Source organism: Cnephaeus nilssonii, assembly GCF_951640355.1.
Source record: "Cnephaeus nilssonii genome assembly, chromosome: 9".
Classification (NCBI taxonomy): Eukaryota; Metazoa; Chordata; class Mammalia; order Chiroptera; family Vespertilionidae; genus Cnephaeus; species Cnephaeus nilssonii.
Window position 1 is genome coordinate 77,525,837 of NC_137080.1, and position 20,940 is coordinate 77,546,776.

Here is a 20,940-nt window from a genome sequence, read left to right on the forward strand (position 1 = left end):
ATCTAAGAGAAGTGGAAAATCAGGATTTCAACAGTGGTCTTTCTCAAAGTGTGCACTTTTCCTGCTCATATGCTGACTCTACACTGTGGATAAATAGTAGGTCTCCCCAGTATGTGCCTCTTGTGTTTAGTCTTCTTAAGGAGGATCTGCTGGGCATTCCTGGAGTTGCCAGGGAAAAGAAAGGAAGAAAGGGTGGCCATCCACACTGTGGTAGATTGTCTGTGTGAGGGCCCCCCTGTGGCACAGGAGTGATGTTTGTCTGGCTTACGTCTCCTTGAACTTTGCAGTGAAATCAGACTTTGTCTCCTTTACACCATGACCTTGCATTTTTTTGTTGGTACTAAACCCCTGCCTCCTCTCACTGCGCTCTGCATCCAGCAGAGGGCGGGAATCTCAGCTTTGAGTTTGTGCTGAGATCTAAGTAACGCAGCATCTCCAGCGGGGACTTTCCTCACAGCTGGCCTTCCACCTCGAGTTACTTGATATTAAATGGATTGTTGCTCTCCAGTTTCTCAGGCTGATTCTGGAACAGCTCGCCCAGGTGGGAATCTGGTGGAATCACTCTCTGTGGTGGGATCCCCTCCAGTCTACCATGTAACCTCCTGGTTGGCAGGGTGTGGCTCAGAGCTCCCACTCATCACTGCAAGGTAGGAAGCTGTCTTTGTTCACTGGTCGCTCCTTAGGATTGCCAGTTGGTCCTGGAGGACACAAAGGTGGGAATTTTATTAGGAAAAGTCACCCATCTTGTTGCTTAAAGCAATGCTTCTCAGTCTTAAGAATGCAGTATCAGACACCTGGAGGTCTTGTTAAAACATAAATCACTGAGCCCTAACCTCACCATCTTTAATTCACTGGGTATCGGGCAGGATCTGAGAATTTGCATTCTCAGTGGGTTCCCAGGCAATGCTGATTTTACTGGTCTGGGGACTACACTTCAAGAAATAGTTTCTAGAGAACTTGTTTAAAAGTAGTTGTATGTTTATGCTCTTCAGAGTCTCACATTGCCTCCATTTTCTGTTCACATCCCTCCTTTCATTTCTCATATTAATCTTATTAGAATTATTTGAGGCTAAATGGGTCTCAAGAACAAACACAGCTATTTCTAAGAACTCACCACCAGATGGCACTAGAGCCCCGTAAGCATCACTTTTCTTTAAATAGTCAAACTTCCTAGCCAAATTTACAAAGCAGTAACTAAAGAGCAGGCTCTTCCTCTAAGCTCCTGGAGCATGTGTAGGCTCTAATTTATTCTTTTCTTTTTGTTTTTATTTATTTATTTATTTTATTGAATTTATTGGAGTGACTGGTTAATTAATAAAACCATGCAGATTCCAAAACCCCAGTAGGACAGGAAGAATTGAGAAGCTCAGCCTTTATAATTCACTGCCCCCCATCTCTTTCTAATATGTTCCAAAATTAGTTCTCACACTTACACCGTGCTTAAGACAGCGTATTAATGACAGGTGCAGAGAGCTTGACTTTGCGCTCCGCTCTCCTTGACCTGGTCCTCTGGGCGGGAGAGAAGTGAAATCCACCAATAGAATGAAAGAGTGCAAGCTCTGCGGTGGTGGGGAGGGAGCTGCCGCACCCGCCAGCCTGCAGTCCTGTGCCCCAAACGTCGAAGCTATTAACTCTGAACCGACAGGACTAATTTAGGTCGTTTTGAAAGGTCCACACTTAAGAGTGGCCCTCACACCTTTCCCTACTGATTTTTCCTCAAGTCCCTTTGGTCCTGGGAGCCTCCAGCCTAAGCAAGACAGGGCAGCCTTCAGTCTGGCCTCTCCTAGATTCATCTTCCAACACCCATAGTGTCACTTTGTCTTACTGCTTCTGTCTGGTTGTGTGTACCCACGTCAGTATGTAAAACTGAATACTGTTTTTGACAGAAATTAGATACGTTTATTGTTGAAAATTGGGAAAATATAGAAAAACACTTAGGAGAAGATAAAAATCACTCTGTCTGTTCAGACATAATTTCAGTTAACATATTGGATCCATATTCTGGCTGTCTATTTCCCCAAGCAGTTTTTACATACATATATACATGTATATATGCACTTTTAAACCTCCTATTACGGCCAAAAATAACATACTCTATTTGTACCATGCTCTTTTCACCTAATGGTATAACTTAAAATTTTCCTCATTTCATTAAACATTCCTCTAAAATAAAGTTTTTAATGGGTGAATGGTATTCTACATCATGGTGTGTCACAATTTAGTCGACCCATTTATGGTGTTAAGAGCAGCATCAGGCAGTCGGTGTGTTTGTGCGCAGGTATTAGGGAAGAACTTGGCCAGCTGGAGTGGCCTGTGTTTCAGCTGCAGACACCGAATGGGGAAGTTTCCGTCACCGCCTGTGCATTTAACTGTGCCAGTGTGGTTGAGAATACCAAGTTCTCCCTCTACTCTGTGCTGGGGACCAGAGCCGTGGAGGCCAGTGTCATCCCTCTGGTGCCCAGTGAAGGGGAAGGATGGGCATTCTTAAAAAATCCTGAAATTACAGCACACTTTTTCTACTGTGATACGAGAGGGGCACCAGATATTAGGGAGCCTGAGCTCAGGGTGGTCTGGAACCATGGGAGACTAGCTGGTCTTTGAGAAGGATCTATGTTCTGCCTGGAGCAGCATTCCGGAAGGTTTCTGTGGTTAATGCTCGGTGTTTGATATGCCACAGAGCTGTGCCCACTGAAGGAGCAGAAGAAGGATCTGGGATGGTCCAGGTGGCAACGCAGAGACTTCAGAGAACAAGTCCACCTTTAGGAGGACACTTTGGCATCCACCTTTCTAATACAGTGATTCCTGGTAAAGGGGCAAATGGGGGGACGGTGCAGCTTTTCTCATTTACAGTTTTAGGGGCATTCCTTGGCAAGCAACATCCTGTGAGATTGTCAGGCAGGGGGACAGTCTGAATGCTATTTTGTTTATTTTCCAGGGTCTGAAAATGATCTTATTAAATAAAGACTTAGACAATAACAATAACATATCATTGCTAATATAATCCCAAAGTTTTAGTTTTATAGACGTGCAAACAGAGGATTAGCTTCTTGGGGCTGTCATAACAAATGACCACAACTTCGTGGCTTAAAACAACAGAAATTTATTCTCTCACAGTTGAGGCCAGAAGTCCAAAATCAAATTGTTGGCAGGGCCACACTTTTCTGAAGGCTCATGGGGAGAGTCCATTTCCTGCCTTTTCCAGCATCTGGCGGCTGCCCTTGGCTATGGCTCCACCCGCTGTCTCCATGGTCACATTGTCTCTTCCTCTTCTTTCTCAGAACTCCCTCTGCCTTTCTCATAAGGATATATGTGATCCAGGGCCCACCCTGGCAATCTAAAATAAACTCTTCTCAGGCTTTGACTTAGCACACCTTATGCTGTATATAAGGTAATATTAACTCTTTGGCCTTATAATGTAATATTAATAGGTTTTGGGGATTAGGGAATTGACATATCTTTTTTTTTAATCCCCACCCAAAGATTTTTTTTCCCTTTGATTTGTAGAGAGAATGGAAGGTAGGGGGGTTTTTTCTTTGGGGTGAGGGAGAGAGAGAGAAAGAGAGAGAGAGAGAGAGAGAGAGAGAGAGAGAGAGCGAGAGAGACAGAGAGACAGAGAGATACATCAATGTGACTGGACCAGGGATCGAACCTGTAACCTAGGTAGTGCCCTTGCTTGGGAATTGAACCTGCAACCCTTCAGGGTGCAGGCTGCTGCTCTAACCATTTAGCAACACCGACCAGGGCGACATATCTTTTGGAGGGCCACCATTCAGCCCACTACACTGAGGTTTGGCCCAAAATCATACAGATAGTTGATGGCGGGGTCCAGGTGTGAACTGGGTCTTTGATCTCAGGTCAGTCCTCTTCTCTCTGGTGTTTCCTAGGCCAAGATCCGTGGTAGCCATGGGTCTTTTGAATTAAACTCCACGATGATGCCATATGCTATTGAGGATAGTAGTGGTTATAACAAAGGTAGAAGGAGCTTTCAGATGCGATGAGAGTAGTTTCTAAATCTCCAATAACATACATATTTCACAAAGGATAAGGATTATAAATGATTATAATTTGTTATTTAGTTCGTATAAACATAGGGGAATCAGAAAGGAGGCTCAGGAGAACTCAAGAGTGGCTATATAAAAATTGGTGCATGGTCCAACAATCTTCTGCCCTCCCAGGCAGAAAGATGCTGGGCTTGCAATAAATCTTCCTGAGTGGGAAGAATGGAGTGGTGTTTTTACTCTAATAGGGCAACTCAGGAAAAGTTGAAGGTCCTTAGGCTATTGGACTCTGTTGCTACTGGAGTCTGATAAGTGGGTGAATCTGTGCCAAGAGTGCCCTGCCTCTGTGAAGTCCATCACCTTGCTGTTTCCCTTATCAACAATGAGACACTTGCAGCCCGCGCATAGACAGACTCTTCCTGCCACCACCTTCTATTGCTGATGCTCCCCACTGCCTGCAGAACAACAGGGGAAGCCAGCCGTCACCTGGCCTTTTGAAATGGTGATGGCCCCAAGTTATGCAAATGTAGAATAATCTTTTTTTTTAAAGGATGAGAATTTTGTTTGCATTTTAGAAATATAGTGGTATTTTATTAACACTCCAAGGCAGTGTGGGATTTCAGAGGAAGACTCTTGAGTAGGGAGAAGGCATCCTGGATTTTAATCAAAACCTTCCTCACTTGGTTGGCAAGGTTCTGAATCTTCTTAGTTTTCATCTCTAAAGGAGGCATTAGGGTACCCAAATGACCCACCTCCCAGAGCTGTTGAGAGTAGCTAACGAAATGGAAACTTTTGGTAAAGCATGAAACAGTTCAAACCCAAGTAGGACTTAAGTACCCAGTGTTACTTCTCTATGGCGATGTGGAATGGGGAAGCAGGTGGTTGGGCTTAAAGGAAATTCTAATAGAGAAACCGAAGTTAAATGTCAGCATTCCTCAGCTGGGCTGGCTCTGTTTTTATGGATGTCAGCTGCTGTGTGCCTCTCCCACCCCCTGTGAAAGGTGGCCAACTTTTCTGTGTTCACAGAGCCAGTTACATTTTTTTCCCCTGGAAAACTCAACATTTAATTAGACTTTCAGGCATTACCAGGATGTCTGGAGTCTATATTTTGAGTTGACAGCTGAGATAATTTTGTCTGATGTGACTGTGCTCTCTGCTTGCTCTGAGATGTGATACTGACTAAAGGTATCACGATATAAAAAGTGAGCATCTGCTCGTATCTACCTTAACTGGGCTGGGGCTTCTCTTGAAGCTATATTTTGAACATGAGAGTCTCCTGCATATTTAGAAGGTATCTTGACATTTATTCTGTTATCTTCATGATGAGACCCTATGAGGTAGAGTAATTTATGTCTTACATTTTGTATATCACAACCTTTCCCCACAGATGTTCCTGTACATATTTCAGCTAGTCACCTTCGCAAGCTCTTACAGAACAATGCTGATGACGTCACATCCAGGTACCTCAATGTCAGTGACTTCACTGTGACGGAGGATCTGAAGTCTTGCTACGAACATGTATGGACCCTCTCCTGGTCCACCCAGGTTGGGGATTTGCCCATTTTCATCAGGGTATGTATGGCATCCCTTTTGGTGGTATGGGGTTTGTGCCCTGGCACAATTTTGTAAAGAAAAATATCAGAATGATATAAATGAAAACCGTCATGAATTATTAATTTTATTGGAATATTCAAATAAAGGGGCTCAATTATCTTTCTTTCTGGAAGTTTTCAAGACACATTTTGTGAATCATATCTCTGATAAAGCAATTTGAACCAATGTCTCCTTTCCTAACTCAGTGTAGGTAGAGACGTTGTTGGTCAGTGTCCACCTTACACCAATTCTGCATCTGTTATAGGATAATTTAAGCAGATGTGATTGACTTAGATTATGAGGGAGGCAGATGGCACAGCAGAAGGAATTTTAGAAAAGGATTTGCTGTCTTTGGGTAATGACAAAACCAGATGCTCTTGCATATTTAGGGTTTTAAAAATAATCTAATGATCATCTAGCATTTGGTTATTATAAAATGAAATCCGAGATGGAATTTGATCCCTGTTATATGGTAGTGTGGGTCATCTGGTTTTCAAACAAAATACTTGGGTGGAGATAGAGGAATGACAGGAGTCATCTCATAGCACTTGTTTCCTTACATTTTATTGTAATATTTTGGATTGCAAACATACAAAATAGAAAAGCACATAGAAACAAAAGTATCTCAAGACTTAGAGAAATAATTTTTGTAGAACTCTATTTGCAAATAAATATCCCTCTAACCTACTGGGGCTTTCATTGGTCATTACTTACGTCAGGTTTCTAGTTTTCAATCCCCGGTCACTCCATTTTCACTTTCTAGCTATCGGATTATCTTAAACAGAGTGTGAAAAGGCCTTTTATTATTTGTTTAAAACAAGACTAGACTGCTATTCCACGACAGAATTCACCAGAAATGTGATCGTCTTAGGTCTCTGATGAAAATCTAACTGGAGTGAACCCTGCTGCAACCACTCGTGTGTTATATGATGGTGGAGTTTTTCTTGCTCCCGTATTTGGAGACATGTTGGTTACTGCCAACCAGCACACTCAGGTGAGAGTAGATGGGCCACCCCAAATGCAAGTACTAGTTTTACATGTGTCTCAGCCCCTCCCTAATGTGTACTGTGGACCAATCCCAAGGATAAGTTTTATAACCCATAACACAGAGACAGTTATGGCTGTCCTCTCTCTACTTCCACAGAGTATGGAAAGTACTCTGAAAACTTAAGTGCTTTGTAAACACAACATCCTGTTATTATAATTATTGATGCTATTATTATGGTATAAAAAATAGAGAACCTCTGTGAGTACATATGGTTTATACCTCTACCCAGTGGTATTGAAAAGTAAATGAGCTAAGTCAACTCCTTTTCTTTTAAAAATGTCTTTCCTCTTTCCCATCTGCCCATAATCCTGTTATAAGTCATCTGCTTTTAATTTGAGAAAAATTTAAAATACCAAACTATAAAGAATAATATAACCAAAACCAGGGTATCTAAACTGAGGATTACTAATCATCAACATGTTGATATATTTAGTATTTTTTGTCTTTATGGATAAAATAAAAGTGTTCTTTATCAATTATGCCTTTATGCTATCCCAATGCCCTTTTTTTCCCTCCATAAGAAAACATTATCATAAAATACAGTGTATGTACTTTTATCCATATTTCCTATATAGAGAGTCCAATGAGCATATCTTTTCTCATCTCCAACTATTGTAGGATTCTTTTAGATTAACATTAGCTCCAGGACAAGGGAAAGACATGTACAAACTGACTCTTGAACAATCAGGGGTTAGGGGCACTGCCACCCTCACAGTAAATAATCTGTATGGAACTTTTGACTGCCCCAAATCTTAACTACTAGTAGCCAATTACATAAACAGTGAATTAACAACATGTTTCATATGTTATATGTATTTCAGACTGTATACCAGTGGTCGGCAAACCGCGCTCGCGAGCCACATGTGGCTCTTTGGTCCCTTGAGTGTGGCTCTTCCACAAAATACCACATGCGGGCGTGCATGTACAGTGCCATTGAAACTTCGTGGCCCATGCGCAGAAGTCGGTTTTCGGCTCTAAAAGAAATTTCAATCATTGTACTGTTGATATTTGGCTCTGTTGACTAATGAGTTTGCCGACCACTGCTGTATACAATAAAGCAGTTAGAAAAAAGAAAATATTAAAATAAGAGAAAATACATTTATAGTATTTATAAAAAATAACGTACTTACAGTATTAAGACAATCATAAGAGAAAATACATTTATAGTATTTATAAAAAATACATTTACCCATGTTGTTCAAGAGTCAACTGTAGTCTCTTCTTGGGGCCCTATTCTAGGACAAAAAAAGGCCCCAAACCAAGTGTCCAAATACTCCAATTTTTAGTTATATACCCGTGTAGTAATGGTGGAAGGAAGGTGCCTACTTTTCTGGCATTTACCAGCAAAGGAAGGGCTTTTCACAGGAAATATCTACCTAGTTGAAAATAGAAAGGAATAAAAAGTCCTTGTGCAGTTTGAATTTTATTAAATTTAGTTTTATATGACAGACAGGATATTTATTCAAGATGTAGCACATTTAATTGTAGAAATGTGAGGTTTCAGCATGTTTGCCATCAGTTTAAGAGTCTGACATATTTTGAGCTATTCATTACAATTTAGGGTTTATTACTGGGAAATAGCAGAAAGAAAATAAGTGAATCATGAACACATTTTAATTTGGACAAATTTCACAAATACTTTATTGGTATGAATACTACTGAGTACATGAAATACATACATTTGGGTTTTATTCTTTTGCCTTTTTTCAGGTAGTTGTGCAAGTGAATAACATACTAGCTCATTGCTCAGGTTCCTGTTCTTTCCAGTATCTTGAAGGATCAACTCCCTGGGTCCACTCTGTGAGGTATTCCCTTGGTAAGATTATAGGCACAGAGTGATTTTTGTCAGTGGCCCTGTACCTGGTGATGGGTGGGTAGGAGGTGCATCAGTTTATGGAGTGGTTGTTTAGTGATGCAACAGAAAGTGTATTTTTTGCCCAATGTAACTAGTATTGTTATGATTGAAAATGGAGACAAGTGGATTTTTGATGACTTAAAATGCTTTATTTTCTTTGTTTCTTGTTTTGAAATATTCTTTACTTTGATTTCCCCCCATTTTTATTGACTAGTCTTCTCTCATTACTACTTTTGAGACCATTTAAGATGGGGGCTGTATGCTTACAATGATAAATGCCAATGTCCAGTATTTGAGTCAGCATGCAACTCCTTGAATCTGTAGATGAGAGGGGAAGATGAAAGAAAATGATCATTTGACGTTAGAGTTATCTGAAATGGAGTGATCCCTGAGAGATGATTTGTTCTTTTAATTTATTTTCTTTTTTAAGATGGTGACATGGACCTACTGGTTTATATTACTGGAACTAGTTTCTCTGGTGACTCCCAGGCCTTGCAGATTACAGTGAATAAAACAAGTTGCAAAGTTATTTTCTCAAACCAAACAGATGTAGTCTGCCAGACAGACCTGCTACCTGTTGGAGTGTATCAGATCTCAGTGCTGGTGAGACCCTCGGGTCGTGCCATCAATGCCAGTGGAGGAGGCCTCTTCCTGATCGTGGAACCCAGACTGGACGCAGTGGAGCCTTCTAGAGCTGCAGAGATCGGTAATATGGGGAGGACCCCACATTGCATCTGACCCTCTGAAGGTAGCATTCTTGCTGATATGCAGGAACCTACTCCTGCTGTGTAATAAATTCTGTATCCACTATGATTCACAGCTTTTTGTTTTCTGCCATCAGAATTTCTTCTAATGAGCAACAGATATTTGAGCCCTTAAATGAACTCATTTGCTACATAGTTTGGCTGTGATGTTAGGCACGATTGGGTCAGTCACTGAGTCACCAGGATAATTTGGTTTAGTGGAAACAACACCAGATTGGGTGTTAGGACATATGTGCTTGGGTTTTTGTGATGCCAAAATCAGATGTGTGACCTTAGAAATGTCAGTTATTTTTAGGGGACTTAGTTTCCTAATAAAGATGATGATAGGCATCGTGTTAATTATGAAGTATCTCTTAGGTAGTCACATACCCTAAATGCTTACAACCACCTGGAAGATGGAGATATTCTCCACATTGTTCAGATGAGATAATGGTGGTTCTGCGAGAACAGTGACTTGCCCCAGGCTTTCCAATAGAAAGAGGTGGATTTAGGATGCAAACTGGGATTGTCAGATGCCAAGACTCCTGCTGCTTTTGCGTGCCGTGCTGTCTTAGTTATATAATGAGCCTAATGATGCTTAACTTATAGGCCTCCTAGTTTTGTATGAGATTAAAATGAGTCAACAGGTGGGAAAGTCCTTTGAAAAGTAAAAGCATTTGCATGTGTGATGTTTAGGTCTTGCCCACTAGAAGCCTTGCACACAGTGGGTGCTCACAAATATTTGTAAACTGACATGCACTTGGATACTTGGCTAGCATGCAAAGCCAACTAGCATTTGAACAGTGGGGTATGCAAAGGCCAGTAGATCTTGTCAGTGTCAGCCCTGTGGATTGGGTGTTAGTGCCATGAAATCCAAGGATCTCTTCTGAGGAACATGACAGTTAAAAACAACCCAGCCAGATTGCAAGAATTCTTAGGAATACTTATGCATGTATATGTGTGTGTGTGTGTGTGTGTGTGTGTGTGTATGTATATATATATGTGTGTGTGTGTGTGTATGTTAATGTATGATTTTTGGAGCATAAAACTTCTTAATGCCTTGGATTGTTGTCATTGTTTATTCTGCTGAACAAAGACCTGTGGCTTAGAACATTTTTTGAAATGGTGTTTCCTGGCCACAAATGCGTTGTTCCAAGGATCAGCTTGTTTCTGACTTGACTTTGCCTAGACAAGTGACTGAAATAGAGCAAGCTTTCTCTGATTTCTCAGTGATTTAAGGGAAGAACCAGAGGATATGTGATGCTCACAGTGCAAGATCATATTCGATATTAACCCAATAATGATTAGCTTGAGTTTAGGGCATGTAATAGTCTTCCCAGTAGATGTATAAGGGGCTTTGATCTCAAGTTAACTTTGCAGTTCAGGCCACACAAACCTTCTTTAGCTCCTGCCACTAGATTGCAGACACCCCAGTGGCAGACCTGTGACTCAGTCATCTTTGTTTCCTCTAGACAGAGTGCCTTGCCCAGGCTAGGCGGCCAACTGTGCTGCTTTTCCTGGGACTGAGGGGTTTTCCTGAATGAAAGACTCCGTTTTAACACTGGGTCATGGAACTCTTAATGCTAAAACTCAGAAAGTCCCAGGCACATCAATAGTTGGTCCCTCATCCTATCACCCAATCAAGGCATACTGTAGTAGCAATATGTAGTAAAGTAATTTGTCTGGGAGGATTTATATCATCTCTATATATTTTAGGAAAAGATGGAAAACTCAGAGAAGGAAAAATGTTGGGTGGGTGCAAATTGACTTTCAGTAAAGACTAAGGGAAAAAGGAAGGAGAGAGAGAGAGAGAGAGAGAGAGAGAGAGAGAGAGAGAGAGGAGAGAGAGAGAGAAGCTCTAGTTGCTACTATCCTTATTACTGGATTTAAACTTTACATTCGCTCTGCTACCTACTTAGTATCAACCAGTCTCACTCCTTCACTCACTCAACCCTGATGAAGCCACCCTGTGTAAAGCCCTGTGCTAGATGCTGAAGTCCTTGCCACTCACAGTGTGGCTCTGGACTAGTAGTAGCTGTATCAGTTGGAAATCTGTTAGAAATGCAGAGTCTCAGGCCCTATCCCAGACCTCCTACTCAACCTGCGTTTTAACAGGATTCTTAGGCCATTTCTATGAACGGTGGAGTTTAAGCAACGTTGCAGTAGAGGATTTAAAGAGAACCAGGCTGAGTCCTACCAGCAAGGAATTTACAGCATAATCCAGTATGAAATGGATATGTATAATAATATGACAAATAATATTCTAAATTACCACTTACCATATGCAGAAGCACCCTCCAAAGGATTTTAAAGGAAAATCTCGGCTTTGGAGGACATACTTCCTTGGTTCATTTCTTACTGAGTTACCTTCTCTTTAGTTATGGGACCTTGTGAGACACCTGAACTTTCAAATAGAAATGGCACAGTGTTACCACCTCTGCAACTTTTAATCATTAACATCAACAATAATAACAACACTTTATTTAGCTCTTATTATGTGCCAGAGACTATTAATGTGGGGCATATAGTAAATTAAAATAACGTTCCTGCTGCCATGGAGGTGATGGTTAATTGTGTCAGAGAAAAATCAAGCAGGGGAAGAGTGACAGAAGGGGTGGTTGTGATAGGAAGGCCATTGGCACTGGAGGGTTGAGGTGGATGGCACTGGAGAATGGAGACATGGATGAGGTGAAGGAATGAGTCCTGGGGAAATCTTGGAGAAGAGAGTCTAGGTGGAGGGAACATTAAATGATAAAGTCTTAAGTCAGAATAAGCTTGGCTTGTTCCAAGAACACAAGCGAGGCTACAAATATATATATTCTTTGAAGAAATACCCAAATCCTGTGCCCATTTAAAAAATTGAGTTATTTGTCCTTTAGTCATTAATTTGTATGAGTTCTTTATGTAGTCTGGGCGAGTCTCTGATATATGATTTGCAAATATTTTCTCTCACCTGTGGCTTGTCTTTTTATTTTCTTGATAGAAGTCTTTGAAGCACAAAAGTTTTATTAAATTTTGATCAAGTCCAATGTATATTTTATTGTTGTTGTTGCTTGTGCTTTGGTATCATATCTAAGAAACAATTGCCTAATCCAATGTCACTAAGATTTGTGCATATGTTTTTTCTCCTAAGAATTTTGCATTGTTAGCTCCTGCATTTAGGTATCTGATTCATTTTGAGTTAACTTTTGCATATGGTATGAGGTAGGGGTCTGAATTAGTTTTCTAGGGATGCTTATCTAGGTACCACAAACTGGATGGCTCAAACAACAGACATTTATTGTCCTACTGTTCTGGAGGCTGGAAGTTACAGATCAAGGTGTTGGCAGAGTTGATTCCTTCTGAAACAACCTGCTTCATGCCTATCTCCTAGCTCGTGGGAGTTCACTGGCAATCGTTGGCATTCCTTGGCTATAGAAGCATCACCTGATCTCTGCCTTCATCTTCATTTGGTGTTCTTGCTATGTCTTTTCTGTGCCCAAATTTCCCTTTATAATAAGATACCAGTCATACTGAATTAGGGGCCCACTCTATTCTACTCCAGTATGACTTCATCTTATATTAGTTAATTACATCTATGATGAACTTATTCCCAAACAAGCTCACATTCTGAGGTACTGGCAGGTAGGACTTCAACATATGAATTTTTAGGGGACACAATTCAAAACAGGGTGCAGCTTCATTCCTTTGTATGTGGATATGCAGTTGTTCCATTTTGCATATATTAGTAATAGAACTTCTTAGAAGTGGAATTCCTAGGTCAAGAGGTGGTATACATTTAATATTTTGAAAATACCAAAATATTCTCTTTAGAGGTGTATAATTTATTCTCTATGCATATGAATGTCTATTTACCACCTCTTATTAACACAGTGTTACCAAACTTTTTGATATAAGAGAAAAAATAATATTTTATTGTACTTTTACTTTGCTTTTATTTCATTGAGAGAAATTAAATATCTTTTCATATGTTTAAGAGGAATTGTTTTTTCTTCTCAGTGAATTGTGTATTCATCTCCTTAGCTCACTTTTTTTTTCAATTGGGCTATTTTTCTTTGTTATTGATTTAAAGAACTTCTTTTATATTAAGGATATTAGACCTTTATATGTTTATTTTTTGTCTCTTTGTTTCCTGTTTTTGTAATTCATACATATTTTATTTTATTTTTATTTTTTTAATCCTCACCCAAGGATATGTTTTTATTGATTTTTAGTGAAGAAGAGAGATTGAACCTACAACCTAAGTATGTCAATTGAACCCACAACCTTTTGGTGTATGGTACAATGCTCCAACTAATTGAGCATGCATGTTTTATTTTTTTATGCAGTAAGTTTATCAACTTTTTATGGCTTTAGGGTTACAAAATACTTAGAATGGCTTTCCTTCTCTAAAATTACATAAAAATAAAAATTCTACCATGTTTTCTTCTAGTTTTATAATTCTTTATTATTTTTGGTGAAATATTATATCAGCTTGGAATTTCTTTTGGTAAGGATATGAGAAGAACTCATATTTAATTTCTTCAATACTATTCACTTATTTAATTTACTAAATAAAGAATCCATCTATTTTCACTTATGTAAAATGCCATATTTTTCATTCCCTATAGTCCTATACTTATCTGGATTTATTTTTGAACTCCCTATTCTGTTCCATTCATCTGTCTGGCTATTTGTGATTTATTGAATTTTAATTATAGCTTTTAATAATATATTTTAATGTCTGGCAGAAGACTTCTTTACTCTTATTTTTGAAATTTTGTATTCTAGTTAGTGTTGTTTATTTTTTATTGAATTAAAATCAGCTTGTTTAATATAAATGTAAAATCTTGTATTGATGCTTTGGTTTAATTTAGGAAGATAAGCAACCATTCTGAGTTCACTCTTTCTACCCATTTATTTTAGTTTCCTCATTTGAGTTTTAATCTATCTGTTATGTTCCTCTGTAGCATTTCAACATTTTCTTTAATTTTCTTCATTATCTTGAATTTTTCTTGTCAAGATTGTTTTCATATATTGTTATCTTTTATGTTGCTATTTTAAATTATTTTTTTCTTTAATTTTATTCTCTAAATTTGAAGTCTATTGTAGTCTTGCCTTGACTCTTCAGGGCAAGATGATATATTTAGCTTCAGGGTGTATTTCTCACAGTCATATTTTCCTGACAGATTTTCTTCAGGTTGTATGTTTCTCTTACTCCGCTGACCTGCTTTGAGAAGATAAGCTTGCTCCTGCACCCACTTCCCGCCCTCAAGGGGTGCATGTCTCTATTAGTATCTGGTGGCTTCACTGCCACTCTTGTATCCCCTTCTGGGGAGATGGCAGACCAGCATCATTGCCCTCATCAGTAAAGGGGACTTCTGTTTATCAGTGAGATCAAGGGCTGCTCCTCTAAATGGGAAAGTGGGCCATGAGAGTGGTACGATTGGTGCCAGCCTCTTCTCACCGACGTCTGCAGTGAGGGGACACGGGTTTCTGGGGTTGCTCTACAGTGATCAGCGGAGAAATCCTGATGGCAGTGGGTTGTGATGTCAGTCACTTCTACACAATCATGGAGACCAGAACCTAGTATGTATGATATCAAATCACAAAAGCTGGAAGGGTTGTTTTTTAAGGGCAATACTCCAAATGATCTGCTTTAAGTGGCAGAGCAATCTGTGGCCCTGACTCTGGGCCCACTGCTCCTTCTGCCATGATGCTCTCTTATACTTGATAATTCCAGAAACAAATATCCTATACTAGAGGCCCAGTGCATGATTTAATCATGCACCTGGTGCACCAGCTGGCTGTCTGTCCGCTGGTGCCCCAGGCCTTCCGAAAGCCTCCAGCGCGGCGGAGGCTTTCGAAAGGCCTTGCGCCAGCGCAGACAGACAGACAGCTCCCCCGCTTTGGCTTTTGATCGCGGGGGAGCCGGCTGGCTGTCCGCCGGTGCACCAGGCCTTCCGAAAGCCTCCGGGGCAGCCATGACACAGACGCTGAGCTCGCGGCGCCACTGGCTCCGCGAGCTCAGCGTCCTGCTGGCCCAATCAGCTACCCCGGCCACCCTGAGTCTCGCCCCTTGCACCTCCTGCTGGCCCAATCGTGGGCGTAGCGGAGTGATGGTAATTTACATATTACCATTTTATTATGTAGGATAATAAAAGGGTGATATGCAAATTGACCTTAATGGCGGAACTACCTGGAATGACTGGTCACTATGACATGCACTGACCACCAGAGGGCAGACGCTCAATGTAGGAGCTGCCCCTGGGTGGTCAGTGCGCTCCCACAGGGGGAGCGCCGCTCAGCCAGAAGCTGGGCTGACAGCTGCGAGCACAGTGGTGGTGATGGGAGCCTCTCCCGCTTCTTCGGCAGCACTAAGGGTGTCCGACTGCCAGCTTAGGCCCGCTTCCTGTGGGGAGCTGGCAGTCGGACATCCCCCGAGGGCTCCTGGACTACAAGAGAGCGCAGGCTGGGCTGAGGGACTCCCCCACCCGCCCCCCAACCCCAGTGCATGAATTTCATGATCCGAACCTCTAGTATTTTATAGGATTGGCAGGGACAATATTTAAAAATGTAGGGCAGGAAGGGTTTTTCAGAGACCATCTACTTCCCTTCTCTGACTTGTGGCAGTATTGTAACTCCAGGATACATTTCTACCTCTCTTTCCCCTCTAGTCTCCTTTACTACTTTCCTATCCAGTAGTATATATTTATTTTCTTTCTTTTCTGCAATTTGAGCATGTATTTTGACTAAGGAGCTTCATATTTTAATTTTATTTATCTCGTGAATAATTAATTTTGTCTGTCTGTAAGGCTGTATATCCCATATGGAAATGCTATATTTGTTACAGGAGGACTCTGGGCCACCATCCGAGGCTCCGGTTTGGAAGATGTCAGCCTCGTTTTATTTGGATCTCAGTCTTGTGCCATTAATGTCACCACAAGCAATTCACGGAGAATTCAATGCCAAGTTCCACCCAGAGTAAGTGGAAACCTTTGGCATCTCCTCCTCTCTGTGTGGGTGACCTTTTCATCATGAGAGAATGCTTATGTTGTTTATATTGCCTGTTCTGCTATGAAGTGGGAAGCTGACTCCACCAATGGAGTCTTTTTCTTTATTTTTCTGAGTCTTTTTCTTTAAAAGAAGACAAGGAAGTCCCATGCTTAATAAGTATTAGTGCCACATAACAAGTAAGTTTATCTAGTGAACATTCTGGGTGTATATCTTATATATCTTGTAGTCTCACTTCTAGCTTAAGCAAACAACAAATAACTTGGTTTTCTCCAGCAATTTTGTTTCTGGGCTAGATGTGAATGGTAGAACTTAGACACTTCTAGGCTATTTTTGTTCCTATAAGACATCTTCTTAGTTATTTCCTACTGCTTCCTTTTTTCCTTAAAAACAAATTCCTTAGCTGTCCCCTTTCAGTTTGTTCACTCTCATAACCGTATTAAGAGCTGTGAGTCCAGGTCCTTCCCTGCTGCTTTTAGTGAGAGTCATGCTCACTGCTGAGGCTGAACTTCCTAGTCAGAGGTGACGTCAGTGTCATCAACATTCCTAGCACATCCATGACCCCAAAAGATGACTGTGTTCTGAACAAATAAAGACCTCTAGAAGAGAGGGTTCAAAATAATCTTTGATCTCTGGTCCCACATTTTTATCTTATCCAGTTACTCAAATATTATGAAATGTTAGCTTTTATGTATAACCTAATGCAGTTCCAGTACATGGTTGTATTATAATCTGTTTAACTGTTCCTTATTAGTGGACATTAAGCTAATTTCCAAAATTTCCTATTTTAAACAACAGAGCTTTCATCATCCCATTAACTATAGTTTTGGCCATATTTACTTTTCTCAGGATATGTAGCATCCAGTTGTCTGAAATTCATTTTTAATTTATACTCTTACTATCACTGTACAAGTGTCTGATTTCTGGTGTTTTACCAACACTGGATTATCACTTTAATATATATTTACATTTTAATGGCTAAATTTTATACTGTTTAGATTTCTTTCACTAAAGAGAATAAACACTAAAAAAAATACCCTTTTAATTTTGATCAAAGTAACACATGCAAAATTTAAAAAGAAAATAGTAAAACAGTCATGCTCTCCTACCACCTCTCATCCTTCTTCAAGTCCCCTCTTTCTGAAACAACCACTTTTAATTCTTTTGAATATAGTTATACCATTATTTTTAAATCAATAAACCATGCTTACATTATTTTAACTATTTAAATGATGCTGTTAGAATCAGAGAAAAAATATTTTTTCTTATATAGTTAAATTTTTTTCCTTAGAGTTTTTTAGACATTCCTTGTGATAAAAATCCTCTATTTTAGGGAAAATATTCCATCATATCAGTTATTTTTTCCTTGAAGCTCTCTGTTTTTCTACTTCAAACAAACTTGATGTTGTTTAGATTTATTCTATAGATCTTATGTTAGCACTTTTCTTTCTTTTTTTAAAAAATATATCTTTATTGATTTCAGAGAGGAAGGGAGAGGGAGAGATAGAAGCATCAATAATGAGAGAGAATCATTGATCGACTGCCTCCCACATGCCCCCCATTGGGCATCGAGCCTGCAACCCAGGCATGTGCCCTCGACCAGAATCGAACTCGGGACCTTTCACTCCACAGGCCGACGCTCTATCCACTGAGCCAAACCAGCTAGGGCCCTAGCACTTTTTTTGATTGCTCTCCTGTGTAGAGTCATTTCTTAGAGTACATATCTTTCTCTTTTTTGGCTATTGTTTATTCTATGAGGTCATAGTCTTAAGAAACATCCTATGAAAGAATATGTCAGAGGGAAGTTTTCTGAGTACTTACATGTGTGAAAATATTCTCACACTTGATGGACAGTTTAGCTAGGTATGGGTGTTTATTTGAAATTGCCATTTTCTTGCAGAACAAATTTGTGTGTTAATTGAAAATAATTCTTATTTATTCTTTAATTAGTTGGATGCTTCACTTGTCCATGATAAGCACTTGTCACTGTGTACAAGTGTGTGATAGACTTGAAAACAGCAAATATATTCTTTAAAAATAATTTTCATGAAATAACTTTTTACATTAATTCTATATGGACTTCTCTCAAGTCAGTCTTATTTAAAGAAGTTTAATTTTAAAAATTGTTTTTTCAGGGGAAAGATGGATCCATTGTGAATGTCACCGTGATCAGAGGGGACCATTCTGCAGTTCTTTTCATGGCATTTACATATGTCTCTTCTTTAAATCCAGTGATCATGTCTCTGAGCAGAAACAAAAGTAACATAGCAGGTAAAATACATGATATGGAAGAATCTTTTATTATTATATCTTTAATCCCATAAAAAGGAAAACAATGGCTTATACATTTTGTTGAGCTTTATTTAGTGTTACTAGAGGCCCAATGCACAAAATTCGTACAAGGGTAGGCCTTCGCAGCCCTGGCTTTATCCGAAAGGTCGTCCAGATAGTCATTCCACTGTTCGGCTGTTTGGTCAATTTGTATATTATGTTTTTATTATTATAGACTAACGGCCCAGTGCACCCTCTCCAATCCAGGACCCCTTGAGGGATGTCTGACTGCCAGTTCAGGATCGGGCCTAAACTGGCAGTCAGACATCCCCCTCAAAATCCGGGACCGCTGCTCACCTGCCTGCCTGCCTGCCTGATCGCCCCTAATTGCCCACTCTGCCAGCCTGATCACCCCTAACCGCCTCTGCCTGCCGGCCTGATCGCCCCTAACTGCCCCCCCCAACCAACTTGGTCGCCCCCAACTGCCCCTCCCCCCCTGCTGGCCTGGTCACCCGTAACTGGCCCCCCTGCCAGCCTGGTCACCCCTAACTGCCCCCATCTGCCAACCTGGTTGCTCCTAACTGTACCCCCCGCCAGCCTGGTCGCCCCTTACTGCCCCCTCTTGCCAGCCTGGCAGCTCCCAAGTGCCACCCCCCCTGCCAGCCTGGTCGCCCCCGACTGCCCCCCTCTACCAGCCTGGTCATCCCTAATTGCCCCCCCTTGCCAGCCTTATTGCTCCCAACTGCCCCCCTGCCAGCCTGGTTGCCCCCAACTGCTCCCCCACCCCCGCTGGCCTGGTTGCCCCCAACTGCCCCTCCTGCCGGCCTGGTTGCCCCACGCAGCCTGCTGTTCATTCGTTTGGTCGTCCCTCACTAACCCCCCTGCTGGCCTTGTCGCCCCACGCAGCCTACTGTTCATTCGTCTGTCTGGTTTCGGTTGTGATGGCCCCTGGCTTTTTATATATTAGGACTAGGGGCCCAGTGCATGAATTCGTGCACCTTGAAAGGAACTGTGGGCTGTGAGGCTGTGGTAGACACAGGGGTGGGTCTCGGCCCATCCTCCAAGACCCCGCCTGGCCCCTCCCACCGTGGCCCCTGGTCCCCTGTCTGCCGGCAGCAGTGCTGGCCCTGTTTGCACCCACTGATGGCGCAGAGTGATTGGGGCTGGTGCCGTCAGCAGGTGCGAGCGGCGACTGCTGCCCCGATTGCCCCTCAGGGGCAGGGGGAGGTGGAGAAGCCCTCAGGGGTGATCAGGGCTGGCAGCCGCCACTCGCACCTGCTGATGGTGCCGAGTGATTGGGACTGGCGCTGAGCACCAGCAGCGGGTGCTAGCGGGGCCGGCGCTGGCATTAGGTGAGAGAGGGGCTGGTGCTGGCAGTGGGTGCGAGCGGCAGCTCCAGCGCCAGCAGTGGGTGCAAGCGCCAGGCAGGACTGCAGCACGTGGGAGCAAAGAATTTTCAGTAACCACCAGAGGCTTACCCCAGCGACAGTGACTGGTGCCCCGCCTTGATCTGGCGCCCCCGCTCACCTGTTCCACCATCCTGCTGCGGCCAACGCCCTCCATGTTCCGCACACACCCCCTGGTGGTCAGTGCACGTCATAGCGACCGGTTGTTCGGTTGTTCGCCATTCGGTCTATTTGCATATTAGCCTTTTATTATATAGGATATTTGGTATGGAAGTTATTTTTCTGAAAAGTAGGAGACTGGTATTCTCATTTAAGTCATCATTGAATAAATCTCCTTATATATATTTTCGTTCTGTAAAATGTTGAACATTTCCAATATGATAATGACATGGGAATTTAGAGGTGACAATTCAACAAATATTTATTGAGCACCTACTATGTGTCGATAGCACAGACATATAGTAGACTTTACTTACTGTCACTAATTTACACAATTATTAGCCTCCATTTATAGGAAAGGAAACGAAGGAACAAAAACAATAAGTGACCTGTCTAAGATGTTATCTTTAGTAAGTAAAAGAGCTGGGATTTGGACCAAGCTGTCTGGTTGCAGATTCCAAGCAATTAGCCACTTATATAATCTATATATATAAAAGCCAAGTGACCAGAACGACCGGAACATCTGGTCGCTGTGATGCACACTGTGGCCGGCCAACCGGCCCGATCTGGGGCAGGGCAGCCAGCCAACCTCCCGCGGCTCCTACCCCCAGATGGCCTGGCCCCTGATCGCCCCCCACCCCCAACCCCGATCAGGGGCAGAGCCACCTGGCCAACCTCCTGCAGCCTCTCCCCTAAGCTGGCCCAGCCCCATTGGGGCAGGCTGGCTGGATCCCGCCCATGCATGAATTCATGCACTGGGCCTCTAGTTTACTATAAAATACTGTTTTGGGTGTCATATTCTATTATAACAGTTATTTTATATGATTAGAGAATAGGGTGTTCTGATTAGCCAAGAATTCTTGTTCCTTGATAC

At 41.7% G+C, this 20,940-nt stretch overlaps 1 protein-coding gene across 1 annotated transcript in view; it reads left to right on the forward strand.

The window, feature by feature from the left end:
- Positions 1–20,940, forward strand: part of PKHD1 (PKHD1 ciliary IPT domain containing fibrocystin/polyductin) — a gene marked incomplete at its 3' end in the record, with an annotated part of 394,211 nt that overhangs the window by 37,367 nt on the left and 335,904 nt on the right. The window contains exons 21-28 of the mRNA XM_079780770.1: positions 509–647; positions 2,678–2,805; positions 5,386–5,570; positions 6,463–6,585; positions 8,350–8,455; positions 8,925–9,200; positions 16,070–16,200; positions 18,366–18,501. Coding sequence (XP_079636896.1) covers positions 509–647; positions 2,678–2,805; positions 5,386–5,570; positions 6,463–6,585; positions 8,350–8,455; positions 8,925–9,200; positions 16,070–16,200; positions 18,366–18,501 — 1,224 coding nt within the window. The remainder of the gene's footprint in view (positions 1–508; positions 648–2,677; positions 2,806–5,385; positions 5,571–6,462; positions 6,586–8,349; positions 8,456–8,924; positions 9,201–16,069; positions 16,201–18,365; positions 18,502–20,940) is intronic.